This window comes from Engystomops pustulosus, chromosome 2 (assembly GCF_040894005.1).
Source record: "Engystomops pustulosus chromosome 2, aEngPut4.maternal, whole genome shotgun sequence".
Taxonomy (NCBI): Eukaryota; Metazoa; Chordata; class Amphibia; order Anura; family Leptodactylidae; genus Engystomops; species Engystomops pustulosus.
In genome coordinates, this window is record NC_092412.1 from 151,285,760 (window position 1) to 151,312,504 (window position 26,745).

General features: G+C 39.6%; 1 protein-coding gene and 1 long non-coding RNA gene across 8 annotated transcripts in view; one reads left to right on the forward strand and one right to left on the reverse strand.

The window, feature by feature from the left end:
• Nucleotides 1–26,745, forward strand: part of LOC140118685 (uncharacterized) — a 108,766-nt gene that overhangs the window by 72,680 nt on the left and 9,341 nt on the right. The gene's annotated exons all lie outside the window — the stretch shown is intronic.
• The window catches only part of PTPRU (protein tyrosine phosphatase receptor type U), an 83,065-nt gene continuing 58,995 nt past the window's right edge, over nt 2,676–26,745 (reverse strand). For 3 of the 7 annotated variants that reach the window (XM_072136887.1, XM_072136883.1, XM_072136884.1), the window contains 13 exons: nt 17,991–18,008; nt 17,191–17,227; nt 13,912–14,009; nt 12,233–12,349; nt 11,993–12,147; nt 11,777–11,912; nt 11,543–11,692; nt 11,044–11,220; nt 9,399–9,539; nt 8,458–8,583; nt 3,691–3,842; nt 3,458–3,593; nt 2,676–3,348 (listed from right to left, as the gene is read on the reverse strand). In XM_072136887.1, the coding sequence (XP_071992988.1) occupies nt 3,286–3,348; nt 3,458–3,593; nt 3,691–3,842; nt 8,458–8,583; nt 9,399–9,539; nt 11,044–11,220; nt 11,543–11,692; nt 11,777–11,912; nt 11,993–12,147; nt 12,233–12,349; nt 13,912–14,009; nt 17,191–17,227; nt 17,991–18,008 (1,506 nt within the window). In that variant the 3' untranslated portion in view covers nt 2,676–3,285. Of the gene's footprint in view, nt 3,349–3,457; nt 3,594–3,690; nt 3,843–8,457; nt 8,584–8,659; nt 8,942–9,398; nt 9,540–11,043; nt 11,221–11,542; nt 11,693–11,776; nt 11,913–11,992; nt 12,148–12,232; nt 12,350–13,911; nt 14,010–17,190; nt 17,228–17,990; nt 18,009–26,745 lie in introns of those variants that run through there. The other 4 variants (XM_072136888.1, XM_072136886.1, XM_072136885.1 and 1 more) reach the window with 2 other exon arrangements.

The following is a 26,745-nucleotide window of genomic DNA, read 5'->3' on the forward strand; positions in this document are numbered from 1 at the left end:
GCTTCCCTGTGCAGAGCCTTGGTCCCCTTGAAAAATGCTCGAGTCTCCCATTGACTTCAATGGGGCTCGTTATTCGAGACGAGCACTCGAGCATCGGGAAAAGTTCGTCTCGAATAACGAGTACCCGAGCATTTTAGTGCTCGCTCATCTCTACTCCAGACCTGAAAATAGGCAGGGAGGAGGGGGAGGCATACTATCCATGAGGGAATTTCCAGGTCATCCCTCCTGTACCCTCTCTCAGTTTCCCATCTTTTGAGGTCCACACCATCAGACTTTGCCTCCTATTCTCTCTTTGTGTGGCTATAGTATACCGTCCTCCCGCTTGACCACTTTGCCTCATGGCTCCCTTTCTATCCTGTGAGATTCCAATCATCATCACGGGAGGCTTTAACATCCCTATTAACACTCCCATTTCCTCTCCTGCCTCTCAGCTCTTATCACTAACTACTCTTCTAGGTCTTTTGCAAGTCTTTGAGGATATTTCCCTCATTATGAGTCGGAGAATCAATGTGGTCTTCTTCCAACTTTCTTCAATATCTAATTTTACCAATTGTTTCTTTCCACTTTAAGACCATAAACATCTTTCTTTTACTTTTAATAATCCTGCACCTTCCCAGAATCCATTCATCTATCGTTCATACCAGAACCCACATGCTATTAATACTCACCAACTCACAGAAAACTTGCAGTCTTCACTTTACCCTATCTCCTCCACCTGTCCAAACCAGGCTACTAACCATCATAATCATACTGTCAGATGTGCCCCAGATAAGATAATAGAAGATAATAGCTAAATCCACTCACCCCACTAATCCCCTTCCCTCTGGTACCTTTTCTTGTTCACTCTCTTCCTTTGAGCCAATCAGAGGAAGAAGTGTCCAGGCTCCTTTCCTCTGGTAGCCCGACTACCTATATCAGTGACCCCCATCCCCTCACATCTGGTACAGTTCCTCTCCCCAGCAGTCACTTTTCATCCCCCTAAAATCTTCAACCCCTCTATCTCTACTGGTGAAGCATGCGGTTTCCACCCCATTGCTAAAGAAACCTTCCCTGGTCCCATCCGGTGCTACTAACTACCGACCAGTCTCTAATCTCCTTTTCATCACCAAACTCCTGGGAGGCCTCGTCTATTCTCAACTAACCCAATATCTCTCAGCTAACTCCCTTCTTGATACCCTACAATATGGTTGTCAGCAGGGTTTGATACTGTGGACCCTAATGACCTAAAGGACACTGTACTCTCTTGGTTTTCTTCCTTTCTCTCTGACCCCCCGTTCAGTGTCTACTTTTCTGGATATTTCTCATCTCACCTTCCTATCCTCAGTCCTCTTCACTTTTCCCTCTATACTGCCCCCATCGGACAAACTGTCAGCAGATTTGTTTTCCAGTATCATCTCTATGCTGATGATACCCAGGTGTATAATTCTGCACGTGACATGACCCCTGCCTTACTCCAGAACACTAGAGACTGTCACTGTGCTGTCTCTGACATCATGGCCTCTCTCTTCTTGAAATTTAATCTTTCCAATACTGAACTTCCAACACGGTCACAGTCATCTCAATGGGACTGGCAATATATATTTTTTGCTGCAGAAGAAACCATTTTAATATGCAGGAAACTGTCATATGTGAAGATATCCATATGAAGCTCTATTGTGTGGGTACTACTGAATAAACTATGAATCCTGTGCTATTAGAAAGATGCCACATGATCAGACTAAATTGCATTGCTTTTCCATGAAGAAGTGAAAATTATAAATAAAATGAATACATAAGATTGTATTCACACAAGTAAATTTAAATTTACATTTTTGCAACAATTTTGCCTTTTGTTGTAAAATTTACAACTTTATTATTATATATTGGACTGTGGGTATTAGATTTTGCCCCAGTTAACATAAAAGCAGGCATCTGATTGAACATAATGTGACACGTCGATAAACATATCTAGGTATACAGATCATCATCATGTTCATCCACTTTATGTTTTAAAGACAGGACAGTTAATAGTTTTTCGCATTATTGCTGGAGAGAAAGGTAATCACTTCCAGGAATGTTATTATAGGTCTTTGCTTCTTCTTCTCACAGGCTGCTGACCCCTGGCCCTGTCCAGGGGCAACTGAGTCATCAGTAAAAATAGTGGAAAATTTGGTGCACTGCCGATGGAGGCTGCCCTGTCCCCTGACACAAGGACAAATCACCAAGTATCTATCTGTCCAATTATTTTTAATCATCCCTGCAAGGCAGAAAATAAAATCCACTGTTGACTAAAGAGAGGCTGGCCCCTTCCCTGCAACTCTGGCACATGATGCACAATACTGTCAGCACATTACATATATATCTAATCTATAGTACAGGATGCCACTGACACGCATGGATTTTCCCCCGGGGCAGAGGTAAGGCACACATTTGTCATCTCTGCCCACTACACAGGCATAAACTTTTCATCTCTTCCTAATAAAGTATGTCATGAGGGAGAGGCGCCTATTACCTTTTAATAAATGGAAACCTCATTCGTACTTCTCAACTCCTTGTAATGTAAAAACATCAGTGATGAGGGCCTTTAATCAGCACAAAATAGACATTTTCACTTTCATTCATACTTAAGGAACTTCATTCGATTGTCCAAATCATACACATCATCTGCCAGCCCTCATTCAGCTGGAACACAGAACTAATAAAAACAAGCAATTTATTTAAGTACATTAAAGCATTAAAAACCCCTTCATTACTTGTGGGGTTTGTACATCCCTTACCATTATATACAAATAGTGATCATGATACATTATGGTATAATATGGCATAGAGGATCAGATATCCATGACACATATTGACACATTACTTTGCCTTTTAGCTGATGCACTCTACCCAGTTGCCATCACCCTCCCCACCTTGTATAGATCATACATTAAGAGATGAAGATTGAAGATCCCTTATATACAGCTCAGGTGTCCTTAATACCACTGACACAGAGAAATCTCAAATGCTTGTGATGATTTGCAAATGCAAATTTCATATGAATATACATCACAAGTAAAACTTTATAGCTATGCTTTTCATAATCAGGCTCATATGTATAGCTATAAATATGTACAGGCATTGATTGGTATAACTTCTACTTCACACTAAGACAGCAGAGAGAAGCCCTTTTTATACTGGAATAGGAGGCGACTGAAGTCACTTCTGATTTTGGCCACAGAATATAAATGCATGTGATTGGCACATGTCTATTTCATAGAACACAGGCAGTGGGGTTGCTACCCAAAGTTGCTATTTGAATAGATGCTATCTGGTATCATGCAGTTCTAGGTATTCCAGGGCGATTTCATAGCAAAACCGAAATTGGTCCTGTAAGAGAAAGAGTGGATTATGTATTTAGTAATATATTATATTATATAGTATATATTAGCAAATTTCATATTAATTAATTTCATATGACCAAATTCTGCAGCCTTACCAGTGTTTCCACCATATTTGGCTTAATATTCCGCAAAGTTTTTACAGCATAGAAAACATCAACCACATGGTGACATCGAATCATCTCATATAGCATTGAACATGCACAAAATGTCCCACTCCGACCTCCACCATTCCTGTAAAAATCATATGCAGAAGAAATATTACAAAAATGAAAAGAATTATGTAAAAAGTCAAAGCTTACAGATAAAGGCTCAATGTATGGATGCTTACAGACAGTGCACAAGGGTTCTATGTTCTCTGTTTTGTTCCTGCCACTGTTCCACCATAGAAAGGAGTTGTAGGAAGGATCTTTTGGTGTCTGGCGTATCTCTGTATGGAGACCATCGTAGATACTGGAAATGTTTGACCAGGAGATGTTCATCCTTCAGCAAAAAATATACAGATGTAATTGAATCTTATTAGTAAATGGCATATGTCCTGCTCACTTCTTACAGTATGCTGGTAATTCCCATCTAGCTGACACTGTCTGCATAAGTATTTACGTTGCAGAATTTTATTTTCACTTTGAAAGCAAAGATAATGAACTTATAAATAATCATAATTAATTCATCCATAATCATATCTGGTGCTTTAAATTAACCTTTAGTCCATTTATGGCCAAGACATAGATCCTGCATTTTGACTAATATAAGTCATAAAAATTTGACCAGTACTGCCATGCACCCAATCACAGGACGCTGATGAGTTACCATGATTTAGATTTCTAACAATGGGGTACATTTATCAATTTGCAACAAAAAACTGTCTGCAACGGTTTTAGACAGTTCTCAAGCACTTCTACTCCTAGTACAACAAAGGGGGCATGGCTTTATCCCAAAAAGTCTGTGTGCCAAAAATAATTTTGGTACAGATTTCAGGAGTAAACTAAGCTGATAAGAGGTAAAAAGTACAACTAGACAATCTTATACTATACCAGATTTAACATCAAGTATCAGACACGGTAATAAACCTGGTGCAGTAAAAAGCCTCTTGTACACAAACATATGCTACATCAGGGTAAAACCCGGGCAAGCAATCAGCAGGGAGCAGGATGCTTGCTTTCATGGAAAGCAGAGTGGTTTGGTCACAGTGTGGTGATACATCGTGTGCTCCGTGACTGGTTACCATAGACCTCTATGGAGGCCGTGATCGGATCACAGGCGCTTGTTTGCATGAGGCCTAAGACAGCTCCATCTTACCTTATGACACTTTTGATAAATACGTCCCAATTTCTGCCAATTAGAAATTAGAAGTTATCTGCCCATTAGACAAATTGCAGGGCATTTAATAATAGTGTCTCCAGGTCCGTTATTGTGGCACACAAATTGTGCAGTAATTTTGCCTGAGAGTTTAGTTTTTGGCACAAGTACTTAATGAATAAGAGCACAGTCGAAAAGGGTCTAAACTGACTTCAAATTCATGAAGGTGACATAGAACTTCATAGATCTGTGTCTAATTGTGCACAAAAAAAAAAGTGTACGACATGTAGAGCTGGTGATCTCACCATTAAACACCAGGAACAGACCTACATGTTTCGGACATTGATATTGTGCGGTCCATAGATTAAGGCCGAAATGCATAAGTCTGCTTCAGGTTTTCAATGGTAAGCTCACCAGCTTTACATGCTGTACACAATTTTTGTAGTTCTCTTTTTTTATTGGTTTAAAATATAGGATATTGACTTTTAAATAATTGAATACAAGTGCTGTATCAACAACATATTTTGCTATACAAATTTAGGTTTATGACATTTTCAAATATATATTTCAGATATGAATGATTACATATTTGTTAATTACATTTGTTATTGTCATTAACCCAAATCTATTTTTATTCACCTACTTTCTTCACAATGTTTAGCGTCTTAACATATTTTAACCCAGTTCTAAGCTAAATTATGATGTAATGAATGTGATCCTGAAAGATGGCACGACAAGCAATAATTAAGCTCCTACCGCAGCTGACTTCCAAAGACTCTGTATCAAAAAAAATAATCAGACGCAGCCTAAAGAAAATCAATGTAAAAAATCGAACTAACATGTCAAACAGCCAGGAAGACAGATAAATGCTGGGAAAATCTGAAGTAACAACTACGCTAGCTGCATGCAAATTTCACTGAAGTGCTACAAAAACATTTGCTGGGACTGTCAATCACAATTGTGCAAATTAGAGAACAAGATGCCATATTGCTTTAAAAGAACTCTACCCTTCCCCCTGCTCCTTCAGGACTTGTGCTCAATGCATTTAGCTGCTTGATATATAGTCTCACATTTCACTCTTGGATACTTTGGTGTTCACCACTGTGTGCGACAGTTAATACAGCATGTGCTGCTATGCTGTATATTTGTGGCGCATGGTATATGGTGGCATGTAAAAACATCACCACTTTGGTCTCACTGGCAGAGAGTTGTTTTTCTTTCTGTTGGGACAGGAAGTATTAAAGGAGTTGGCCAATTTTTTTTATAAATCTGTTCCATTAGACATGTCTCTGGATGTTCTACTAGTATCTGAGACATAGAAAAAGAGAGATGAGATAGATCAGAGTTGAGAGATGATGAAATCCATGAGATGGATATAACACACTTCAGCTCTACTACATCTCAGCTATAACACACACAGAGTTTCTTCCTCCCCTGGACAAAGATCTTATCTTTAGATTGTAGAGTAAACTCTTCATGCTGCTGCTTGCCAGCAGGAAGTATCTGTGTGTCTGTTTATCGTTTTAATGCAGGGGAGGGGCTGAATGCAAACAGGACTCTGCCGTGTGCAGACAGGAAAAGCTATTCATGAAGAAGAATGAGAAGAATCTGCCCTGCCTGACAATAGTCAGAAGATTTACATTTGGATCCTGGGGCAAATGCTTCCCCATTGCAGGCAGTGAATGTCCAGTATCTGCCCTAGCTGCACCTTCTAATCCACTGCTGCCCCGGGTGTCACAGTAGCTCCGTAGAAGCCGGTGATGTCTGCACCATGAAGAGGAGCATGCCAGAACACACAAATGACCATCCCGACAGTAGCTGCTGGGGCATAGAGTAGCTTCTGCGCCCGGCCCAGATACTCCACACCCCAGCAGCCTCTGCAGATAATTTACAAAAACCTCTGACTTAAGTTAGCAACTGTGTTTGACAAGTTCTGTTATTAGTAGCCTACGTCTCTTTTCCACCATTAATAACGGATGCAAAACGAAAAGCAACAGATGGTCCATTAAAGTCTATGGGGAATGAAAAGGTGAATGGAATATCTCCAGTTTCTGCTAGGCTCTCTTTGACCCCTTTATGACCAATTGTTATTGATGCCTGAATGTCCAGGTCAATTTTTGCAGTTCTGCTATGCGCTTCTTTAAATGACAATATCTTTTGAAAAGGTTTACATATCAAAACTATTTTTACTTAGTATTTTTCATGACATGTGAGACTTTAACTTGTTTTAGTTTTACTTATTTATTTCTTTATAAAATTAGCCAATACATGACTACAAATGTAAAAAAACAAGTAGTAAAACTGAATAAATATTTACCAGAATATGTTATAAATATGTACAGCATCATTCCGTCACCCTTTCCCCAAGTTCAACTACAGATGCAGAGGATGCATGTACTTCTGCAAAGTCAAAGTCTTTCCTGCAGCTACTTCTACACTGTGTCTAGCTGACAGGCATATGCCCACGTGCAGATAGAACATTTATAAACCAAATTCACCAACTTCAAATGGCTATATCACATATGATGGCACATATAAATACAATTTGGTGTCATATTAAACTGGATAATCTCTCCTTTAATATGATACATGGATTGTGTATGAATACTTTACAGAACCGGAGATATCCACTCTTAAAGTTACAATCGGACATCTAGGAAGTAGAAAACTGTATATAAAAATCTCTGGTGGATATCTCCGGTTTTCTAGGTGCCGGGGTTCAAGAGATACAGTCGTTTGAATCTGGTGATGGTCATGACATTTATAAGTGTCCTATCTGCACGGAGCATGTGCAAATAGGACGTTTATAGCATTCCTGAAGGGGTTAAACATAGTGTGTAATGGAAAACTCAGTTGGGGTCTGAACTGGGCTTATGTCTATTGTGTTATAGGGAACCTGTCACCACAGTTTTCACAAATACAGCTGGTGACAGGTTCCCAAAGATCCCTATTAATTAACTGACACCTTTCTTTTAAACTAAAAAAATTTTCCCTTAGATCCCCATAAAATCAACTTTATAACACTGCCTTGCATATAGCAAATCTAGAGCTAGTCAGACTGGGTGTGGCCTCTTAAGGCTGAATCCAGCAGCCCCTCCCCATGCCTTCTCAACCTCAGCACATTCATGTCGTGTGACTAGGGTGACATCATCTAAGGTCAGCATCTAATGTTAGCCTTCTAACTCTAGCAAATTGTGCCCCATGCATATATCTGATAACATGAAATCCCAGTAAGCCTCCAAGGAGGCATGGGGAGTTGTAGGAATCCATGGAGACATGCTGTGATTTCGTGTGATCAGATACATACATGATGTACAGTTTGCTAATGTTAGGAGGCTAAAGGACTTTAGATGATGTCACCCTGGTCATATGAAATGCATTGCTGATGCTGAGAAGGCATGGGGAGCCCGAGGAGGCCACGTCCTGTCTGACGTGCTATTGTATGATCTATATGGAAGGAAAGGTCATAAAATTGATCATATGGAGATATGAGGGAAACAATTTTTAACTAAAAGAAGGCTGTCAGTTAGTTAATAGGGTTCTATGGGGACCTGCCACTAATTGTATTTGTGAATATGCGGTAACAGGTTCCCTTTAATAATAAATAAATAAGCTATGACTTAATATATGGTGTAACCAGACTGTACACAACACCCTCTGATATATTCTACTAAGATTTTTAATAGTTAGATTCTAAAATAGTTACACACAATGAACATAAAGTACGGTAAACACAATGTAAAACTCATTTTCATAAAAATAGTCCTTCATCAAGTTGTAAATGTGCTGGGCAACTCACCCTTGTGATGTTTTGTACTCTGAATAGACGGGTCACTACGTCTTCATCCACAGACCCAGACACAAACTGAACTTCCATTGGTCCATATCTAGATATACCATTATCAGGCCAGTATTGTAAGCAGGGCTAGTTTTAAGGAAATAAAGCAGATGAATCCTAAGTAAAAAAAAACTTAAAATTCATTCCGATGCAATGACATGCTGTGTCTATGTCAGGCAGGTGTATACATTGAAAAAACAAAATTTCATGAAATGTAAAAATTCTGAGTCATAAAATAAAGGTTCATCATATAAGAAGTGACATTATTTGCTGCTATGGTGAAACCTGAAATTTTAGCCAACCATCTGCATTCAATGAGCCCAATATTTCCCACAGCATTGTGCATTCTTCCTATTGCTTTAGAAAACCTATGCAATACCGCTTTTGTGATGATGTCCTCTGAGAAAGGCAACCAGGTTAAAGAAGATGAAATGTGATTTATATTCTAGAAATAAAAAAGGAACGACTGCTATAAACCAAAAACTGCAGGTGATTATTCTGTAAGACATTAAAATAAGACATTTTATAGGGGTTTTCTCAGCTCTCCTGACAGGTCTATTTTAGAAAATACTTGAATTCCTTAAAACATCACAATTTGGAGCAGATTTTTAAAGAATTGTGTGCTGCACTATTCCTTCATGAAACAGTTATTTCTGAAAAAAAACGACAAATGGTATTTACTAGCTGGAGTGTTTCCCTTCACACTCTGAACCAGGACAATCAGTACAGACAATGCCAGACTGGGTAAAAACAATCTCTTATGACATTGTAATTGCTAAGGCCCAGTTGCCTGGTTAAGAGCACTTGCCAGGGGACCAGTGATATTATAATATATGTAATATGCAAACAAATATAGCATTTATACATTTATGAGTCCATAAGTAAAATTAGTTATCTCTTACCCAAGCAGAATTTGACTGGTTCAGCTGATTCAACATAACAATGCTAGTGCAGCCATAGTCGTATACCAGCCTCCAGAAGTCAGTAATTGTGTTCTGTAGTGGGTGTACTGTGACAATGACATGTGAACTTTTTTTGTAACTCTGAAAAATAGCAAAATACCATTAAACGTTTTACAAACAATATACTCCTCTTAAGGTAGCTTTTTATTTGTAAAAAGATTAGAGATGAAAATCTGTTAGCATTTTTTTCAGATGACCTCCTCATTGCACAATTTGCATAATTCTCAGCATTCCCCTTTTATAATAGAGACTTCCTGTGGACATGAAATCATATACCCTAAGAAATAAGCAACGATACACAAACACATAGAAACAATTTCTGTCACAGGAACAAAATATTCCTATTGAACAAGAAAAAACTGTATTCAGATTCTGCAAAATCTGCCAAAATATATGCATTTTATACTATGTTCAATTCTATCTCTTTTACCAAAGGCAATCTATACAATTTAGAGAAAGCATGGAATTGGGGGTGCTGTAGAGATAATGGGGCACATTTACTAAGGGTCTGCGTACCGCGATTCTGTCGGGTTTCCCGAATATTTCCTTTTTGCACCGAATTGCCACAGGTTTTTTTGCGGATGCGATCCGATTGTGGCACATCGGCGCCGGCTTGCATGCGACACAAATCAGGGGGGGGGGCGTGCCGTTGGACAACCCGACTGATTCAGACAAACTACGGAATTTAAAAACAAGATTGTGTTGAAAATCAAGCCCTCACATGCACCGGGAAGAAGAAGGTGAACTCCGGCGGACCTCAGCGGGGGAAGCGACACATCCAGGAAATTGCTCGCACGACCGTAGTGAATTGCAGCAGAACCGAATCCTCGCTGGACAACGCACAGCGGAGATCGGGACGGGACCGTGAAAGTAAATGTGCCCCAATGTGCCAGGAGACAGGAAGGGTAAACTAGGCTAAACCACGCAGTAGTACAGTGTCCATTTTAAGATATTGTCAGGGTCAAAGATCATACAATTTTATAGTTTTACAACTGACATCTGACTCTGAAGCCTGACTGGCTCTCTGATTCTGATGTGAGTGGAAAAGTGCCATTCTGTACGTGAACTTGTTGGCTGTGCTGGAGAGAAAATGAAAGAGTTGACAGGGAGGAGCTCCCTAAAAGATACCAGCAAAGCGCTTCGTCGGACTCGTAGTCTCAGCATGCAGTCTCAACAAACTGCAGTAAATGAATAGCGTTATCTTAGTTCAAATGAACAGGCAATTTTTTTTTTTTTTTTTGAAGAATGGGGTAAATAAGTGTTCTAGGGAATGGAGATGTGATTTTCAAACTTTTTTTTTACACAGTAACTTGGAAAATTCATTCAATATACAGCCAAGTCATATTCTAAAAGTACATTTTACCGATAAATCAAATTGTTACATTTACAAAAAGCTGCATATTTATCATATATTGTAATTCAAGTAAGTACTTGCTAATAGTTAGAAAGTCATGCTACTGAGCACAACTAGAACCACTGTACCAAGTAAACTGAGTTGGCTGGTGTACCTGCTAATTGCACAAAAACTAGTAAAATAATAAAACTATTCAAAGCCTTAATTTAAAGATAAAGGTCAAGAGCTCACATCAGTAAGGGCAGCATTAATATAATTGCTGGTGTCCTCTCCATGTGCAGAGAGTAATAAAGGCAGAGAACGGTCAGGAGGCAGCACATCCATACTTCGATTTTTGTCTCGGTTGTGTGGTAATAACGCAACGCTACACTCCTCTACACCAAGTTGTGCAGTCACAGAATTTAGTGTCTGTAAAGAAACAACGAAGTAGTTATTAAATAAAACAAACTATGTACATAGTAGTATCATGGATTATAGTTGATTAGAGGGGTATTCCAGTTATTTGAAGTCACTCCCTTCCATGGGGAGACAACTGGGTATCTTAATCACAAGAATGTCCTCAATAAATGGCTGCATTTGTATCACCGCCTGATAGCCAAGTACAGCCCTTGGCTATATCTGGCAGTCCAACAGAAGTTAAGAGATCACCTGCTCATGCGCAACCAGTCTATCCTATGTTTGCGATAACTGGAAATAATAGAAATACCCCTAAATTTCTTTTACAGTATACCTGGAATTCATCCCTCAGGTGTGTTGAGTTGCTCTGTGTGTCTATCTGTAGCATCTCCTTGTATGTTTGCCGGAAGTCACATGCAAGTATGGCTGTGTCACCACAAAGACAGGCCTCAAGTATGGCATCATGGATAAAAACATATTGCTCCTGGAAGCAATTAGATACACTTAATATTCATTGATTAAATTTTTCAAGATTAGCTCAGCAACATCATATTTATCATTATCTTACCTGAGTCTGCACCATGTTGATGCGTCGAGAGCAAAGTGTCTTGACACAATTGTAAATATCAACAACCCCTTCACATTCCGCCATGTCCAGCATTACATCCAAGACAATGTAGCATCCTGTCCTGCCAGCTCCAGAGCTTTTAGAAAACACAGATTTATTGTACATAGGACCAAGAATCATGCTTGTGAGAAAAAGGGAGCTTTCCCTAGTACTGACCTGCAATGCACCACAACAGGTCCAGCATCAGGGGGTGTAGAAGACTTCACTCTACGTATAAAAGCAAGCAGCCCTGTAGCGTGGAAGGGTACTCCATGCTCTGGCCATGAAAGGAAGTGAAACTGCTTCACTTCATGTCTAGCCGTATAACCCCGCTGGAAAAGGATATATTTTATAGTAAAAAAAAAAGCTTCCAAGCTACTAAACTACTGAGTGAATGCAAACAATTCAGTCACTTACCCGCTCCATAGCAAGTGTTCTAACTGTATACTCTGCCAGGGTTTCTGTATTAAGCAAGGTAATGCGAATATCACCATAGGTTTCTGTAGTATCTGGCCAGTATTTGCTGCATTTGACCTGTTCAGAAGACTATATTAAATCTCAAAGAAATAACAAGCCTTAAAATGCAAAGAGAACTGGAAAGCTAAAAGACTTTTTGATGTTATATCGCTGTAACTTCAACTCACTTCATCAAGTCACTCGGAGGGAGATAACTTACTGCCTGTTTTGGTACTTATTCAGAAAAAGGCTGTATTTGAGCTGTGATATCATGTGTGTACATGTGTGGCACTGTTCTCTTCTTTTCAAAACCTGTCAAATTTCTTAAGACTGTAGTAAACTTTAAAGAATGGGAAATTTCAAAACCAATGTTAAAATTATTATTTATGATGAGTTTTTTTTTGTATTTTGGGAAGCAGTGGAACTAGCTTTTGGGGAACAGATGATTTTCATCCAAAAAGGAATCTATTTACAACATCTACATATAACCTTTCTAAGAAGAAAAATCCAATCTGCTGAAATAGATAAATGGGAATATTCCACAAAATGGCCGTTCTTTCGCTGCAGGGTGAAGTGTATTTATAGCCTCTTTTTAGGGTGGTAAAGACAAAAATAATTTGCCTAGAAGTGAACATATTTTTCTTCAGGAAGGTGAAGGGGAAAAATGCTTATAAGGTACATGGAGTCCATCCAGCCGAATGCAAGGTACTACACTTTGTGAAGTGTGTTAATCCTACAGCTATGTGATGGATGCAATATAAGACACACAGTGATAAAGAGAGTAAACTAATTACAATGCGTTCACTTCAGCACTGTTTGGTATGGTGATGAAGGAAGAGCGCTAATGAGAAGGGAAAATTAGACCAGCGGAGACCAAACAAAATCATTACAGTTAATGGAGATTTACGAGAAAACACAATTTAAAAAATGATCTGGTGTAAGGAACATTGTTCTTAATTACCCGTCAGAGCAACACAGCGACAATACTAATCATATTAGCCGAGAACAATCCAGTTCACAGCATTAACTGCTGTTCTTCCCAACAAGTTCACAAACATTGATGGCAAAAACCAGATTTAACAAAATAAAAATACATTGAAGATATCAAACATCGGCTCCCCTCTGCAGTTCCCTGTATGTCTATATGATCATCCCATTCATAATCAACCTTTGTATGGCACTTCTCCATAACTGCAGTGTAGACTCATTATGCATGCAAGAAATGGGCTTAATCAATGCTCTGAAAGTCTACCTAAGCTAGAAAAGATTAAACACACATATTTATGCTTTTCCATCTCAAGGGTTAACCCTTTCTCTAGTTGCTAACATAGAAGCAGCACAAATTAAAGGGCAAGAGATTCATAGGGCCAAAATAATATATATCTATAAATGACTGGTAATATGATGTTGGCTGTCAACTAGGCTACAGCTGCCAGTATATAAAAAAGTAAATTTCCTCAATTTCCACCATATATTCTTTAAATTAAAAAAAACATAAGGTGAATGTTTGGAAATTTCTTAAACAATGTGCTGAAACAACATGTTATTTTCAGTCAAATCTATTTGATAATTTTCATTATGTACAAGATCCAGGTATTAGGATTTATGTTTTCAAATAATTCCACTACATGTAAACTTACCCTTCCAACTTCCACTAGTTTGGTAATCATCACTATACTTGAGCAGTGTTCTTGCCAAACCATCCTCCAAAAGTCATAGATCATGTCCTGCTTTGGACCTGTGTACCAGTTATTTAGGGAAAAAAATTATATTACTAGACATGCTAACATGGTACAAAACCTTTTTCTTGTTTAAACATGTCTAAAGGAAATCTACCATCAGAATCAATTATGGATAATGCAGGGACATTTACTTATATATCTGTGCTGTAGATTCACTGGCTGTTACACTCTCTCACCTTCCCCCTGCTACTGCTAAACACTTTTTCCCTTCATTGCCTGCTGTAATCTCATCCATTTTAGAAGGAATAACATGAATGAAAATATAAAAAGATGACCGCAGTCACAGTGCATGGATCTATGAGTAAGTGCCTCTGGTTTGTTATGATGGATTTTGATGGTAGATTTCCTTTAAGAGCTAAAAGCCAAAAACTATTTTTTATATGAAAGTTGCTTAGATTCCCTGATCCTAAAGACAATAAATAAATACCTGTGGAAGTTTAGATCTGATGTATATGTGCAACTAGGGAAGCAACCTAAAAGGTAGAAAGTCTGGTGCGTCTGAATTCACTTTCATCATTGCTAATGTTGTTGTCAGTCATTCAGTTTTATTTTGTCTGTATAACTAACGCACACAAGGTTATTTCTTACAGTAAACTACAGCCTCTTGCTAACGTCCCTAAAAATAATATACATGCTAAAACTCATAAACCACATAAAGCATACAAAGTGTACTGCACCTACCTCAAGGTTTAGCAGATAAAGGCTAATACATACTGGCTCATATATAACTGATATCAGTAGCGCTACAATAGTGATGGACCTTTCATGAAGGACATCAATATCAGATCAGTAGCAATTGGAACACCATGTCCTTCTCACTCTTTGCCAAACATAACTCTATACATCTATTTCAGCAAATAATTGATATCCTTTCTGTATTAATTCTTCATGGTTTTCTAGATAAATGCTTCTATAGGAAGCTTCATTCTCTATTTCCTGTGGATAAGCACTGGTCCATGGTCATGTGATGTCACACAGGTGCATGGCTGAGTAATCAGAGCTGTGTGTTATAACAAGCTGTGCCCCAGTGTGACATCACATGACCACAGACCAGTTTTTATACACAGGAGACCTAGTAAACAGTGAGGAATTGATACAGAAAGAAAGTATATTGGAAATTTGCATACATTTTCATTACACAAAGAATATCAATTATTTGCCAGACTTTGCTGAAAGTGGACAACCCATTTAAGCTTTGAGTAGTCCCATTACAGTTAAGTAAATTATGCTGCAATACCAGGCTTAGCCACTACTATGAGTGCTGAGCTGTGGCAGATAAATAATGAAAGGGACACAACACTCACTTGAGTGCTGCCAACACTTCCGTCAGATGAACAGTGTGCTAAGTGTCCAAAATCAGCCACCTACCTAAAGAATATATCCTAGTTTTTTTGAGATAGAGAAGCCAATTAACTGATTACAAAATGTTGACAAGGTCTAAGAATCCACTAATGAATATCAAATTCATCATAAATGTAAAAAGCTTATGACATCCAATTTCGTCATATGATCTTATTCAAAGAACTCTATTGTTTTGACAAACATTCTGCCCATTTATTTCTAATAATAGCATAACTATTTCTCTTCCTTCCTTTATTCATCTTGCCAGCCATGATTATAGAGAGAGTATAGGTTTTCACATCTGCCCCAGTTACAGCAGGTTTATTGATTATCAGTCTGAGGTCCTTGCTGTCTGGTGTTCAGGGACAGGAGCTACATAAAGATGCTAATTTTGCAATTAACTTATTTATTCAATTACATTGATAGAATTTTAAAGGTTTAAAGGTTGTTGGCCGCCTGATAAAAACTAATAATGGATTAGCTTGACAGATTCTGGATCTAACCCCTTGAAATGTCACTTTCTAACATGTCACCTAATGCACTAGTGACAGTATAAGCAGCCAACATCTAAAAACATGTTAACCCTTTCCCTCCCACATACACTGCTGTTACAGCAGTTTCATTGGGTTACCTTATAAAACCTCAGAGAAAGCTCTAATAGCTACTAAAATAAAGAACATGCCTAAAGGGGTATACCCGTTACTTAGTATTTTTCAAAAACTAACATAGCAATAATGTGTTTGTCTTCTTGTAGATCATTGCTTTTTACCATTTTGCTAGTATTTTCTTAGCTTTTATTCCCCTTCCAAGGACCGGAGCTTAGCAAGCTGCTCACATTTTCAAGAACTACATGTGCCTTTGTTGCCTGGTGAAGTGTGTGTGAGCGCATTCCTGCTAGCAAGGTAAATGCAAGAAGGAGCAGACTACATGGTTGTGGTAAGTACAGTTCAGTTACTCACCAGTACCATGTCCCCTCTTGCTCTGGCTGAGTGTCAAGTAATGAAAGGAGATCCAGGTCATACTGGGAAGATGCCCAGTGCACATGTACAACCAGGGGCAGGTGTTAAGTATTGAAAACTGGGAGGAAACATTGGCCTGGGTGTTCGACAAAGGTATCATTTCAAGCGCTTTAGGCACAATAAGTAAGGGTGCCATGTGCACCTGAAACGCGTAGGCTTTCCTTCTTGTATGGCGTGAAATGAAAGCTGTGATCTGAAGAGTTGAGGTTGGCAAAGGTTGTAAAAAGTCTTCTTTAAACATTTTGAATTCCACCTGGAGCAAATACTCAGTGTACATGGGGTCATAATTTTTTCAAGTAGCACAAAAGATGTTGTTGGCAAAGAAACAAAAGGGGGATTTTATCAAAAGTGTCTGAAGTAAAACTATTCTAGTTGCCCATGTCAACTAGAAGAGTTCTGCTTTTGTACACTTCTGTTAAACGTCCCCCAAAACCTTGGTTAACCAGGTGTTCCCTTTTCCATAGGTAAGCTAATTATCAGCTAGTATAATAGGTCCTTAAAATTCTATTCAAGTTCCTTTAGAAAACTGGTGGGTAAAATAATTATTTACTGAATCCTAAGAACTGATAGGTGTATTTTGTTTAACAATCAATTTTTTGATCAATTTAGTTAAAATCTTTGTACAGTACTGTGTATTTAATGCATCTAAATAAAATCAGCCAGTTGGTGTATGAACTCTAGATTGTACATCACACAATAGTCAAAAATATTTGTGTAAACTTTACCACACCAAAGAAATGTTTTACCTAATCACTAGGATAAATGACCAGGTGAATGATATCAAGTCATATAGAGATGTTGCTGGCAACCAACTCACCTTGTGTAGCAATAAAGTGGTTGGATCTGTGATAACCCTACAAAAACAAAAAGAAAAGTAAACATACTGAAAACTGCATCCAGTGTCTCACATTTCCATCATGCATTTTGACAAGCACTGTAATCCACAAAAAAGGAGAAGGGACAGAGGATTGGGGAAGACAGACAAATGGTGCATGTATCAAATAACCCGCAAACTATTAACCTTTAAACAGACATAAAAACATTCCAGAAACAAGACTGAAGAAAAGAATGCAAGAAGTGACGAAATTATGGATGATATGAGAAGCAGATTAGGAACTATTCCTGAGATGAAGCTTCTCAAGAAGAGCTCCTCGTGTCTGAAGGCAATGGTTGAAAAAACTCAGGTTATAAAACTAAATTAAAAGCTATGGTGACAGTAGGAGGTTGGAAGGTCCATGAGTATGTAATCCAGATTACCAGCCTTCAACAGAATCATGTATATTCAAGAAAGGATGACTAAATATGATGCACAGAGCTAGATTAGAAGGAAAACAGGGATAATATGGTAGGAGGGGTAAGGACATATGACTAACATAATAGTGGGTCAAAGGGAAGGGATAAGCCAAGGTAAAAAGACTGAGTATGACCAAAGATTAAAGTAGGCGGAAAAGATCCAAAATTTTGGGGAAGCTCCTCATAGTTAAATCATATTAGAATGTATACATTTATAGAAAGAGAAGATGGTAACTTGCAAATATAAGAGTTTTATCCTCTACCAGGGCAATAAAGCACCTGGTTATGGGAGATGGAGAATAGGATCACAAGCTTAATACTCACTTCTCTGTTTATCCGGATCTACCGGTGATCCCAAAAGACAGAAAGACAGTGAAAAGGGGCAGAGATGTCAAGGAGGGAAAGTGGATACAAGAAACAAGAAGGGATAATGAAGGGGGAAAGAAAGGGAAGATTGGAAGGGGAAAAAAGTTAAACACAATTATTTCAATGATAAAGGGATAGAGAATTGGAAGAATTGGCAGGGAGAACAAAAGATGTTACACATGGGTGAAACATATCAGTATGAGACCAGTAATGTAAGAGATTAGAGTGAAGAAACAAAATGCAGAAGATAGAGAGAGGCAGCAGAGAAAAGAAAGGATAAAGATGTATTAGCAGAAACGAAAAGACAGGCAGCATAGTACTTCTCAGAATTCAAGGGGTTTTCCCACTAGAGGCATTTGTGACACATGCATTAGCTATACCCTAAATGTCACTAATTATTTGTAACTTCTCCAGTTTCCATATTTCATATCCTTTTTATGGAGTGGAACCTGGTACCTCTATCATTGGTAGCAACTAGGAAGTCAGACGCCAACCTAGCAGATATTTAGGAAATATGTAATTGAAATGCCGTAATGTCCATAGTAGGAAATTCCAATTTACAATACAGTAATCAGAAACCAGTAAGATCATTGGGGCATATTTATCAGGACGTCTGCGCACCGCCAGTGGCGCAGAGGCCCTGAAATAATCGCAAATGCTAGCTTATTGCTAGCTTTTGCGATTATTTTCCCCAATCCGCCACCTTCACGCCAGTGGGACGTGAAGGGGGGGGGGGGCGCGGCCGGCCGAGCGGGGGGTGCGGCCGGACAGGAGTGGCCCGGCACGGGGCGTTACTGTCCCCGCGCCTGCGCACTCGCTGCTGCCGGCGACTTTTCATACGTGAAAAGTCGCCGGCTGCGGTTTTTTCTACGCCAGGCCCTGCCTGGCGTAGTATAAACGCTGCACTGCTGGCAGCCCGATACATCAAGAGGCAGAGGCTGTATCGGGTTGCGAATTTGCAGCGGCGGGGCGATCAATATGCCCCATTATGTCTAAAATGTTTACAATGAAGCTCCCTGACATTCCTGAAAGTTAAACTTGTATTTGTCCCCAAATATTATAGACAGACAACATAAGGTGTGATCTTGAATACTGCAACAGCTGTATGCCTGTAGCAGAAAAAAACTATTTTAGGCTTTACCAACATAGAAAATGTTTGACCTAGCAAACGGACCTCACTTTCTTATTATAAATACAATATAGAGGCTGAATACAGACAGAGGTATGGCATGTCCTAAATCATTAGATTAACTGCCATATGCAGCTATTTCAGGCATCGCCATAAGTTTTAAGAATGACACAAATAATATATTTTCACATGATCTGTTGGTTTATGTGTGTTTGTCAGATGTTTTTATCACATACAGAAATACAAGTACAATCATATTATGAGTAACAAAAGCTTTTATTGGCAGTTAGAATGAGTGAATGCAGCAAGTCAATATTTGCAGTGTTGACCCTTCTTCTTCAAGACCTCTGCATTTCTCCCTGGCAGCTCTCAATCAACTTCTGGACCAAATCCTGACTGATAGCAGTCCATTCTTGCACAATCAATGCTTGCATTTTGTCACAATTTGTTGGTTTTTGTTTGTCCACCCGTCTCTTGATGATTGACCACAAGTTCTCAATGGGATTAAGATCTGGGGAGTGTCCAGGCCATGGACCCAAAATCTCTTTTGTTCCCTGAGCCATTTAGTTATCACCTTTGCTTTATATCAAGGTGATCCATCATGCTGGAAAAGGCATTGTTGATCACCAAACTGCGCTTGAATGGTTGAGAGAAGTTGCTCTTGGAGGACATTCTGGTACCATTCTTTATTCAAGGATGTGTTTTTAGGCAAGACTGTGATAGAGCCGATTCCCTTGGCTGAGAAGCAACCCCACACATGAATGGTTGCAGGATGCTTCACAGTTGGCATAAGACAAGACTGGTGGTATCGCTAACCTGGTCTTCTCCGAACAAGCTGTTTTCCAAATGTTCCAAACAATCGGAAAGGGGATTCATCAGAGAAAATTACTTTACCCCAGTCCTCAGCAGTACACTCCCTGTACCTTTTGCAGAATATCAGTCTGTCCCTGATGATTTTTCTGTAGAGAAGTGGCTTCTTTGCTGCCCTCCATGACACCAGGCCTTGCTCCAAGAGTCTCCGCCTCACAGTGTGTGCAAATGCACTCAAACCTGCCTGCGGCCATTCCTGAGCAAGCTCTGCACTGCTGGTAGCCTGATCCCGAAGCTGAAACACTTTTAAGAGACGGTCCTGGGCGCCCTGGAGCCTTTTTGGCAACAATGGAACCTCTCTCCTTGAATTCCTTGATGATGCGATGGATTGACTGTGGTGCAATCTTTCTAGCTGCGATATTCTTCCCTGTTAGGCCAGTTTTGTGCAGTGTAATGATGAATGCATGTATTTCTTTAGAGATAACCATGGCTAACAGAAGAGAAACAATGAGGCCAAGCACCAGCCTCCTTCTAAAGTGTCCAGTGGTGTAATTCTTATTTACAATCATGACAGATTGATCTCCAGCCCTGTCCTCATCAACACCCACACCTGTGTTAATGGAGCAATCACTGAAAGGATGTTAGCTGCCCCTTTTAAGGCAGGCCTGCAATGAAGTTGAAATGTGTTTTGGGGAAAAAGTTCATTTTCTAGGCAAATATTGACTTTGCAGTTAATTGCTATTAAGCTGATCACTCTTTATAACATTCTGGAGTATATGTATATGCAAATTGCCATTATAAAACCTGATGCAGAAGAATTTGTAAAAATTAACATTTGTATCATTCTCAAAACTTTTGGCCATGACTGTACATATCACTTTATAACCCGGTCTGAATCCCAGATGAAACTATTTCACAAATCTTAACATGCCTCTTTTAGTGAATACTTGTAGTTTCTATTAAATCCCTGTGTTGTGCTATTCCTGTTTTGCATCCTAAATATCTATGAATAAATTGACAACTGGGTGTTGGCAGTTCAATTGTTGAAAGACTGTGTTCTCTACAGGCTTAAAACACACCAACATGCCAGGTTTGTGAATCCCAGACTGTGTGGTTTCATGGATAGAACACTCTGGGGGTGGAGCACGGAGCGTGCAGCGTGATTACTGGAGTAAATGTGTAAACCGCCCTAAGCCATCTCTCCCTTGGATCTTTCTGTGCACAAAGCCCTGCCGGAGGCACGTGGCGGAGTTTTGGTCACATGCTGCACCTTAAGTGGCCCCCAAAGTTTTTGTGGGAAGGCTGCCGCAAGTTGTTTAATGGAGTGGCTTATGGCTTCTGACGTACTCTGCATCACACTGCATTGTACCATATGACTTTTTGCATTATCATTCAAACTTCCCTAAGCGAATAGAACTCTTGCTGTTCCGCCGTCTTTTACTGTTAAATGCAGAAGCGTGAATTCCGCAGTATGTAGCAGCATGTTTTGCTGAATGTAAGGCCTATACTACTATGTGGAGACCACCAGGGCCAAATTAAGGTTGGTGGGGGCCCCTGGGCGCAAAATCTGGTGGGGGCCCCCATTGAACAGCAATCACTATTTACAGCCCCCCAGCAATAATTATATACCTCCCTCAGTAATCACTGTATACAGCCCCCCAGTAATCACTGTATACAGCCCCCAGCAATCACTATATACAGCCCCCAGCAATCACTATATACTGCCCCTCAGCAATCACTATATGGAGCTCCCCCAGCAATCACTATATACAGCCCCCCAGCAATCACTATATACAGCCCTCCACCAGTCACTTTATACAGCCCCCAGCAATCAACATATACAGCCCCCAGTAATATCTATATACAGCCCCCAGTAATATCTATATACAGCCCCCCAGCAATCACTATATACAGCCCCCCACCAGTCACTTTATACCGCCCCCAGCAATCAATATATAAAGCCCCCCAGCAATCAATATATACAGCCCCCCACCAGTCACTTTATACAGCCCCCAACAATCAATATATACAGCCACCCACCAGTCACTTTATACAGCCCCCAGCAATCACTATATACAGCCCCCAGTAATATATATATACAGCTCCTCAGCAATCACTATATACAGCCTCCCCATAAATCATTATATACAGCCCCCCAGTAATCGCTATATATATCCCCCCTCAACAATCACTATATGCAGTTCCCCCAGTAATCACTATATACAGCCCCCCAGTAATCACTATATACAGCTCCTCTAGTAATCACTATATACAGCTCTCACCAACCAGTCAATTTATACAGCCCCCAGCAATCAACATATACAGCCCCCCAGCAATCAATATATACAGCCTCCCCATAAGTCATTATATACAGCCCCCAGCAATCGCTATATATAGCCCCCCAACAATCACCATATACAGCCCCCAGGAATCACTATATACAGCCCCCCAGCAATCACTATATACAGCCCCCCCAGCAATCACTATATACAGCCCCCAGGAATCACAATATACAGCCCCCCAGCAATCACTATTTACAGACCCCATTAATCACTAGTAATCACACCAGTAATATCTATATACAGCTCCTCAGCAATCACTATATACAGTTCCCCCAGTAATCACTATATACAGCTCCCCCAGTAATCGCTATATACAGCCTCCCAGCAATCACTATATACAGCTCCCCCAGCAATCACTTAATACAGTGCCCAGTAATCACTATATACATCCCCCCTAGTAATCGCTATATACATCCCCCAGTAATAACTATATATAGCCCCAGTAATCACTATATACAGCCCCCAGTAATCACTATATACAGCCCCCTATAATAACTTTATACAGCCGCCTATAACTATACACAGTCCCCATATAATTATACTCAGCCCCCTATAATAACTATATACAACCTCCCATATTAACTATATATAGCTCCTCTATAATAACTATATACAGCTACCCTATAATAACTATATTCAGCCCCCTATAATAACTATATACAGCCCCCTATAATAACTATATACAGCCCAATATAACTGTATACATCCCCCATACAGTCCTAGGTAAAAAAAATAAAATTTTACTCATCTTCCTTCATTCCACCGATGCACGCCAAGCTCATGATACCACTAGAGGTGTACTAAGATGGTGGCGCCCTGCTGATGGCTGTGCAGTGACGTCACACTCTGCGTCGGCAGCGGCAGGGCGCTGCCATCTTAGTACACATCTGATGGTCTATGGCAACCACCTATATCACCAACATTTTGGCAGGCAGACAGATTCAAATATACTATGGGCGTTTCGGAGGGTCATGCGACCGCCTGGATTGCCCACATTTGGTGGAACTCCTTTAAGGGCAAAGTGGTGGGTGCCCCCTCCCCCTATAATCTGGCCCTGGAGACTGCAGCCCCTGTGGTGGGAAGACGTTGGCTTGGGAAAGTGATCTACACCTTTCATACTGTGTCACTGGAATCTCTACTTTTTCCCCCCATGATCAGCTTTGACTAATCAACCACCGACTTCCAACTAACCACAACTAACTGTTATCGCATTACTAAATACTGCTATCAGTCACGGTTTATTCCTTGGCCTAAGTATTTATCAACAGTTAACTAACTTCTTTCCCCCAGGATCAGCTTTTCAATTGTTTAATTTCAACAAACCACAACTAACTGTTATCGCTCTACTAAATGCTGCTATCAGTCACGGTTTATTCCTTGGACTAAGTATTTATTTGTTGGGTATATTATATCTTGTGGCTAGTGATTAAATTGCATAACAGTCATAATAATTATTAATTGTAATTGTGTGCAGATTTATCACTAACTACATATCCTCAATCTGGTGTTAGCTGGGTTTATCATATCCTGAAGCGCAACTAGATATGTGAGTTTAGGTACTATATATGTGATTGGGTTCTGTTGCTGTACTAGAGGGACTGGTACATTTACTGTTAGGAAAATTGTTTGGTTGATGTCTACGGTTACCCTGATTGGCTGCAATCTCTGAGGGTGGCTGCGCTTGAAGTTTTAAGAGGGGTCTCTAGATAAATCTAATATGGAGGGCAATGTGGATGCCAGGGAAGGATCAAGAGTCTGAGATCTCTTTTAAGGATATATCAACTCAGCTATCACAATGCCTTACTGCAGTTGGTGATGTTCTAAAAGAAATTGGTAGCTCGAAATCAAAAATAATATCTATAAGAGATGATACAAATAAACTTAAGGTTCAAACTGAAGAAGCAGAATCAAGAGTGGGGAGAGTGAAGTATCAAGCTGCAGAGTTTAACAATTAAGGCACTGGAAAAAAAATGAGAAGGGATTTAAGCAGAAATTTCTGGAATTAGAAAATAGCTTTAGGAGAAATAATCTATGAATGGTAGGATTCCCAGATCAGAGGGGAGTGACATTACCAAGTTTGTCTCACACTGGTTGGAATCTACTTTTTTGGAGGATGTTCGCCGCAGCTATGCTAGCCTCACAAAAAAGGTTAAAAGAAAAAGGGATCCTATACTCAATATCTCTCCCAGCAAAGTTAAAGCTAAAACATGAGGGAAAGTCAATATTTTTAGAAAATTCTGTGGAAGCGAATGAATGGGTTGAGAGAGTTTTGAAAATCTGGTCATACCTACTCCAGCTACAGGATGAGTTTAAGGTTTTGTAACTTTGGACAATGGTTAGGAGGGTTTGGGGTGGATTAGGCGGTTGAAGGCTGAATTACTTGATGTGCTGTATTGTGATAGAACACTCATGTACATTCCTAATAAAAATTTGTATGGTTAAGATACTATTTTGGAATGTGCAGGGCCTGAATGATAAGTTTAAGCAATGGGCAATCTTTGATCTATGTTGGTCATATGGCCCGAGGTGATTTGCTTCCAGTAAACGCACCACTGTTAGAGGAAACATGTAAAAGTCTGAGTAAAGCTTGGCTGGGCCACTATTATAACTCACCTTTCTCAGCATATGCTCGAGATGTGAGTATCTTGATCAACGTTTGTTTTTAGGAGCTAGAAGTTAAAGTTGACTCTTTAGGTAGATACATAATACTACACACCACATAATATTTGTATAAATTGGAATAAATTTGCTTGTCTTCCCCTGGATCCTAAAAGTGCACCTGTTCAAGTCATAGACCAACTTCCAGTGGTTGACAAAATTAAGTATCTGCGGATAGTAGTTAGTAATAACTAAAATAACTATATTGCCCAAAATATTAAGCCCCTAATCTATAAAACTCCACAGAAATGATCAATATGGAAAAAAAATTACCTATCAATGGCAGCCAGACTGGTAATCTTTAAAATGGTAATGTTACCTCAGATTCTCTTTTTGTTATAAAAGAGCCTGGCGGTCACACCAAGCAAACCTGGATGTATATTGGATGCACTGTTGAGGGAGTTTTTGTTGAACAGTAAAAGGGGACGTTTAGCTTTAGCTAAATTATACTCGCATATAGACAAAGGAGGACTCGCCCTCCCAGATTTTACATCTTACTGCAGCACAATGGCAAAATATGGTGGCTCACGATATTCACATGGTAAAATATACACTGGAAAAAAATTATAATTTTTCGAATGTTTTTAATATATGGTTGCTACTGGAAACTGGAGTGTTTTTAAACAAAATTCAAGTACAGTTTCCTATGTTCATATTACTAAAGTGGGTTTGGGAAAAAACTACAGTATAGTTAAAATAAATTATAGAGGATATTAAAATATATCACCACTTTGGGGATTTACAATTAGGAACTTAGAACCATTAGATTATTCAAAGTTCTGGCAAAAAAAGGTGTGTGTTTTCACCAAGTTATGGACCAGCAAGGTCTGAAAACTTTTGAGGATCTGGCTGGGGAGTTCAGTATAAGAGTTGGGGATTGGTATTTTTATGTGCAACTCAGAAATGCTTGTAAAATTACCTATAAAGAAGGAACTTCATAGAGGAGGAGCTTCCACTGAGTACCCTATTTGATTGTAATTTGGGGGAAAAGGGTCTAATGTACCGGGTGTATAAAATATTAACAAAAAGCATGATAGATCCCCCCGCTAGGGAAGGATTTGAGAAAAGGAAGAAAGAGGTGTTTGACTATGTTGAAGAGTGGAATCATTCACTCTCTATTGGCATTGGTGGCAAACCTATGACGCGGGTGCCTAATGTGGCACACAGAGCAATCTCTGTGTCTGCACCCAGGCTGTCACCCTAGCCCAGAGTTTACTAAACAGGACTCAAGCCTCTTCCTACAGTCCAAGGAAATCCAGGACGTTCAGTGCTCTGTTCTATTTTAAAACACATCTTGGATCTGAGACAACTGGAGGAGAGAGAAGGTGTGGAAACAGCTGGGTGACCATTAGAGCTATGGATCCAGGGCCTGTGTTTCTTATTGATCAGAGGACACTGGAGGACAGCTAAAATGATACACAGAATTTCTTTCTACTGTATCAGTGTCATCAGGACACTGATACGATTGAAAGCTCTGACAGAGCAGGAAGCTATAAATTGTTACTGAAATTGCCATGTTGGCACTTTGTAATAACGAAGTGGGTACTCGTTGTCGTTTGGGCACTCGGTCTCTAAACCTCTAAAACCTCTAAAACAGGGGTAGGGAACCTATGGCTCGGGAGCCAGATATGGCTCTTTTGTTGGCTGCATCTGGCTCTCAGACAGATCTTTAATAAATAGTGATGGCTGCTGTGTGTCTCTTAGACTGATCACTAGACACAGGGAGCGATGTTACCGCTGCCTACGTCCTTTGTACTACCCAGGCGTCATCGCC